Source organism: Nicotiana sylvestris, chromosome 1 (assembly GCF_000393655.2).
Source record: "Nicotiana sylvestris chromosome 1, ASM39365v2, whole genome shotgun sequence".
Lineage (NCBI taxonomy): Eukaryota > Viridiplantae > Streptophyta > Magnoliopsida > Solanales > Solanaceae > Nicotiana > Nicotiana sylvestris.
In genome coordinates this window covers 159,276,575-159,282,328 of record NC_091057.1, presented here as the reverse complement: position 1 = coordinate 159,282,328, position 5,754 = coordinate 159,276,575, and the positions used below count along the sequence as shown (strand labels likewise).

At 36.3% G+C, this 5,754-nt stretch overlaps 1 protein-coding gene across 2 annotated transcripts; it reads left to right on the top strand.

Moving 5' to 3' along the window:
* The first annotated feature begins 1,592 nt into the window (after positions 1–1,592).
* Positions 1,593–5,327, top strand: LOC104222971 (uncharacterized). 2 transcript variants are annotated; one of them, XM_009774316.2, is made up of 2 exons: positions 1,593–2,622; positions 4,916–5,327. In XM_009774316.2, the coding sequence occupies exon 1, from the start codon at positions 1,784–1,786 to the stop codon at positions 2,612–2,614; it is 831 nt and encodes a 276-aa protein (XP_009772618.1). In that variant the 5' UTR covers positions 1,593–1,783; the 3' UTR covers positions 2,615–2,622; positions 4,916–5,327. The 2 variants fall into 2 exon arrangements, with proteins under 2 accessions (XP_009772618.1, XP_009772619.1); XM_009774317.2 differs by having other exon boundaries at positions 1,646–2,622; positions 4,560–5,124.
* Positions 5,328–5,754: the final 427 nt, after the last annotated feature.

Genomic DNA, 5,754 nt, shown 5'->3' with positions numbered 1-5,754 from the left:
AATATTGGGTACACACCTATGTTGGATCGGTATGCGCGGATTGAATGCAACCATTGTAATAGCTACGTTAGAGAGTAACACTTCACCTATTTTCACCTACAGGCTACAGTCGAGCCAGCCAATCCTGAAGATTGAGATCGAGCTTTAGTTGATCATTGACCAAACCAAACTTTGTCCAAAATCGAGCCGCAAACTAGACAAGTTGTGACGTTAATTGAATCAAGCTAAAATGCGAGTGCCAAACAAAGCCTCCAGACATTTCAACCTCGTAAGCATAATTTTCACAAATTTAATAAGTTTTCTTGTAAAATAAGAATGAAAGTATCAACAATACTTATTTAAAACAGAAAAAATGAGTAACCACGTGATTTTATATTCAAAAGAGTTTTTCAACTTTTAAAAGTTTGTAAATGAAAGGTGCAAAATTTATTGAAAGTTAAATATGTTGTCAGATAGCACAAAGACCAAATTTGGTGTATTTCCTATTCCAAATCTGTCCATTTTTATTTTTGTGTTTCTCTTTTATACGTATCTTAAGAAACTGTTAATGAGAACAAATTTTTTACTATTATACCTTTATTTATTCGTCATATTTAGACTTTCTATATTATGTAATATTTTTTACATAAAAAAATAATTAATACTAAAGACAAAATAAAAAAATAATTATATTTTAATTGTCTAAAGTAATAAATATTTTAGGCCAATTATTTTTAATAATCACAATAATTAAAATGGACTTGTGAAAGTAATAATTAAGGACCAAAAGCATATGTCCGAAATTCTCCGAGAAAAAAAAAAGAAAACTTACACAAATGTCTCAAATAAGTCTCAACTTACCAACCTCTAGCCATTAGTTATAGACTTACCAAAACTAGCCAAACGCATATAAAAGTTGAAAAATCAAATAAATAAGGTTTTTTCTTTCAAAGAATCACATGCAAAAATCTCTCTCCATATTTTAAGCGTGATTAGCAACATTAGATGCAAGACGGAAATAAAGTGATGAAATTCATTGAAAACATATAGATAAGTCAATATATAAAATTTGAGGAAGATTGGAGGTGATTTGGACTGGTTTTGTATCAAAATTTGTAGTTAAATCGAGTTCAAAAAATTCTTCTGCAACACATGTATCAAACATGTATCACACATGTATCTCACACACAGATATACATGTGATACACAATTGATACAAATATGATACATATGTGATACACAAATGATACATAGTGTGATATACATATCATTTTTTCATGTTCAGTTTTTACTTAGAATTTTCAATTCAAACCATCTCAAAACTTCACCAAATCATCCCAAAACCGAGATTCAAGATCTTAAAGATGTAACCAATCTATTCTAATAACACCCACTTAAAAGAAAGTAAAAATTTGACATTTTTTTGTTACAAATAGCTAATTGGCTAATATTATTAATATTTTATGGATTGACCAATTTTTATAATGAACTACTTATAAATGGACATATCTGATAATTTTTTTTTTTTAAAAAAAAAGAAACAAAACTAGAATGTGCTAACTTGAAAAGACCGAGGAAAAAAATTGAAAAGACCGACATGGAAAAAAAAACATGATAAGACCAAGAGAACCCCACCATTTTCAACATATATCAATGACTACCCCCATAAAACCCTAATTCTCAAACCTCTTCAAAACTGCACTTCCTTTTAGCGGAGCCTCTCCTCCGTGCCACCCCTTCTCCGTCGTCTAATCTCAAATCCACCCAGAACCCCATTTTTGTTTCTGGCTCAAATTCAGCCAAAATGTCGATGTCGAAGAGTTCCAAAATGCTTCAATACATCAATTACCGTATGCGTGTAACAATCCAAGACGGCCGTCAATTGATCGGAAAATTCATGGCTTTCGACCGACACATGAACCTCGTGCTTGGCGACTGTGAAGAGTTCCGCAAACTTCCTCCGACAAAAGGATCCAAAGAAGAACGTGAAGACCGGCGTACACTTGGTCTCGTACTTCTCCGTGGTGAAGAGGTTATTTCAATGACTGTTGAGGGCCCACCTCCTCCTGATGAATCCCGGGTTAAGTCTACTGCTGCCGGTTCTGCTGTTCCCGGCCCGGGGCTCGGTCGGGCTGCTGGTCGTGGTGTTCCTACTGGGCCTTTAGTTCATGCTCAGCCTGGACTTGCTGGGCCTGTTCGTGGTGTTGGTGGGCCTGCTCCTGGTATGATGCAGCCTCAAATTTCCCGGCCTCCGATGCCGAATGTCTCTGCTCCCCCAATGAATTACCCGCCGCCGGTGATGAGGCCGCCTGGTGGTGGCCCACCAATGCAAATGCAGATGCAGAGACCTGGGGGTCCACCACCGCCTATGGCGCCTCCACCACAGTTCAGGCCTGGTGGTGGCCCACCACAGTTCCCGCCGCAGTTTGGTCAGCGGCCAATGGTTCCTCCGCCTCCCATGATGAGGGGCCCACCTCCACCTGGTGCTCCACCTCGACCAGGAATGCCTGGTGGTCCTCCTGGTCAACCGCCTCGCCCGGGTATGCCACCCCCGCCTCCTGGCGGTCAGGTTCCTGTTTATGGGCCTCCTCGTCCTGGTATGCCTCCACCACCTAATCAGCAGAATCAGCAGTAATATAACCGGTAAGTACTGCCAACTGACTTCAAATGTCTGTGTTTTATACTCCTTCATTATGCATAAATGTGTTTCATTATGTTTTAATTTTGTATGCTAATTTGAGTTATTATGATGTTAGTGGTAGTTGACCTTTTTTCTTAATTGAAGTAATAGTTGAAATTATAGAGAATTACATCTAAGTTTAAAATATAAAAAGCTTAATGAATCTGAGTTCTAGGAAATTACGCGAGCTGTAGATGTGACGTTGTTAATGGAATAGTGTAAAAATTTAGTATCATATAAAAATGGAAGTGAAGGGAGTTGTTACGACATTTGACATGCTCAAGAAGTATGAGTTTCGTTTACTGCTGTCTAGCTTCAAACTTCAAATGTAGTTCTTTAAATCTAATCTTACGTTCAAAGTTTACAGACTCAGATGTCGGAGTAGGAATTTACTAACTCGCCTAATTTCTTTTAGGCGATGGAACTTGGGCTTACTGAAAAAATGGCTAGTATGATATACTCTATGTTGCTGTCTAGCATGAATCTTTAAGTTTAGCTCTATAATACTTATCTCAGCTCAAATTCTTGTAATTCGTTGATGAGAAATTTTGTTTCTAGAGTATATTTTGCTATTAAACTTCGAATGTTAAACACAGCTATCTCAAGGTTGAGCTAGAGTATGAGAAAAAAATTGGATGGTAGGTGCTCTTAATATTTGTTACTACTTTTATGGTTATAGCGCATAGTTCTAGCTCTAGCATCAGGTGTTATTTGATAGGGCTCTTTTTCTCTAAAGTTGATTAGAGGCTCTTTTAGTTTTCATTACCAATATCATATGAGAAAAGAATAATTTACGTGATCTGTTTAACTAGCTCTCATGTCCATGATTCTTCTGAAGGTTTTAAGAATTTCTTTGTTATCGAATTGAGAAGGAAGTACTCAAACTTTAATTCCTATATAAAGTCATTTGAGGACATTTTCTTTTTCGGATGTGTGATTCTAGGACATATGCTGAACTACTATCCAACCGCTAATAATTAACATCTTTTGGAAAGATACTTCTTATCATTTGCTTGTTGCAGTTAGGTTTTATATGGTTTCTCTTGTGTTCAATTGTGTGGTGATCTGCAATAAGATTGGTTCTATGTCAACTGAACGGGATCTCTTCTTTGATTTGGTTTCTGTTTTATGTTAGATAGCAGGTTTGTCAGACATGAAATCATGTGCGTTGTGCATATTGTAGGCATATATATGTTGATGAGTTTGTGATATTTGATGTAGTGTGTGCCCTTTTGGAAAGACAACTAGACTAAACATTCTTTTTCAGGAGTTTCCACCTTTTAAGGTCATAGCACACGTAGTTGAACACTTGTTATACTTGTCAGGTTAGCCTTTTCTTGGATGCCCTTGGTTCTTGTTTGAAACCAGTTGTTGAACACAGAACAAGCACCATAGCTGACCTTTGGCATTAAATAATTTAGGTTCGTTTTGTTTGTGTAAAACTTTTTTTATTTTTTGTTATTGCAAAAAGTGAAGTTATTTTTTGGAAACAAGCTTGTGTGTTTCAAAATTATAACCTTTTTTCTTGTGTAGAAAGATGAAAATTTATTTTGAAGTTGAAGTGTGAAGGAGTTGTTTTTCACCAAATAAACAAACTCTTCTTCCACTCGCATTCTCAGTAATAAAAGGACTACTACTACTACAGAACACATCAACTTCCTTAAACTTTTTTTGAGAAGGAAACTTCCATAAACTTTCCTTCCCATCAAATTCATCAAAAAACTTTTTTCCAGATGTCATCCAATGGGCTTCTTAGTCCCGATTGCATTTGCTAGTAACTTGTATAATTACGTGAGAAGCTGAAATCCTTAACTATTTTTTTTATGTCCGAGAAATCCATATGAAATGTAGAACTAATGTGAGTTCTTTCCATCATTTTTCTTCTTTCTTCATCTTTTAGGTTGCTACTGGTTCCTATTTCCTATTGCACTGATGATCTTCGAGCATGGCCAAGATTTTGAGTAATTTGTGGGATATCATTTCAGAGGCTCATTTTTTCCTTTGTTATGTGTACACGACAAACTTATGGTTACTTTGTGAATTGAAAGTGTGATACTACTGCCTAGATATACAGAAAATGCGTGTGAATCATTTTTCTTGCATTACTAGGAAAAACCTCAGTTTTCTAGGAATGCTCCAGTCATTTTATCAATGAATTCTCTGGAAGAATTGTTCTCTCTTTCCCCTCCCGTTCCTTGGCTCTGTTCCTGGTCCATCTTGAATGATAACTCATTTGTATTGTTTTTCTGTGAGCAGTGTAGGGCTTACTGTAAAGGTCAACTAGTCATATCTTCTCCTGCATGCGTGAATGGTGGTGTTACAAGTATCACTGGGCTAAGGCGGTTTCTATTATGTTGAGCTGGTCAGATGATCTATCTTCATGCTGTATGCACCCAATGTTCGTCGGTGTTTGCTAGAGTCCTGTAACTCTGCGATATAGGAGATTTCAGACGGATGTAGTTAACAGTATTTTTCTTTTCTCCTTTTCTTTTGAATATTAAAACTGTGTTACTATTTTGATGTGACTGAATGAGAACTTAAGTGGTGCTAGACGGAGCTGGAATGTGCGGCTTGCATCTTTATTTCTTCCATTCCCTGGATGGCAAGAATAATTGCAGATGCTCAGTACTAGGTTGTTTTTTCAATTCATTTGAAATTTTCTGCCAAATATGAATGTCGAGCTTTTAGTGTGAGGGAAAGGGGTGGATGATGCTTCAGTGAATGGGAAAGAATTTAGGGGTGGCAAACGGGCGGGTCAAAATGGGTAATTTAAAAACGGATAAATTATCTGATTCGACCCATAATTAATACGGATAAAAAAATGGGTTATCTGGTGGATAATATGGATATATCCATGGCTTTTTGAATATGATCACTTTTGGGAGAATTCTTAATCTCTCAAACTTGAGGAACTCCCAATTTTGAGTCTTTACAAATGTAAAAGTTAACCCGTTAGTTATCCATTTTCTAAGTGGATAATATGATTTTTATCCATATTCGACCTGTTATTAAAAAGTTAAAGTTTATTATCCAACTCATTTTTTAACGGATAATATGGGTGGATAATTATTTTCGTTTAACTATTTTGTTACCTC

Excerpts from the sequence above, each read along its gene's own strand:
- LOC104222971 (XM_009774316.2), top strand. The coding sequence starts at position 1,784 with ATGTCGATGTCGAAGAGTTCCAAAATGCTTCAATACATCAATTACCGT.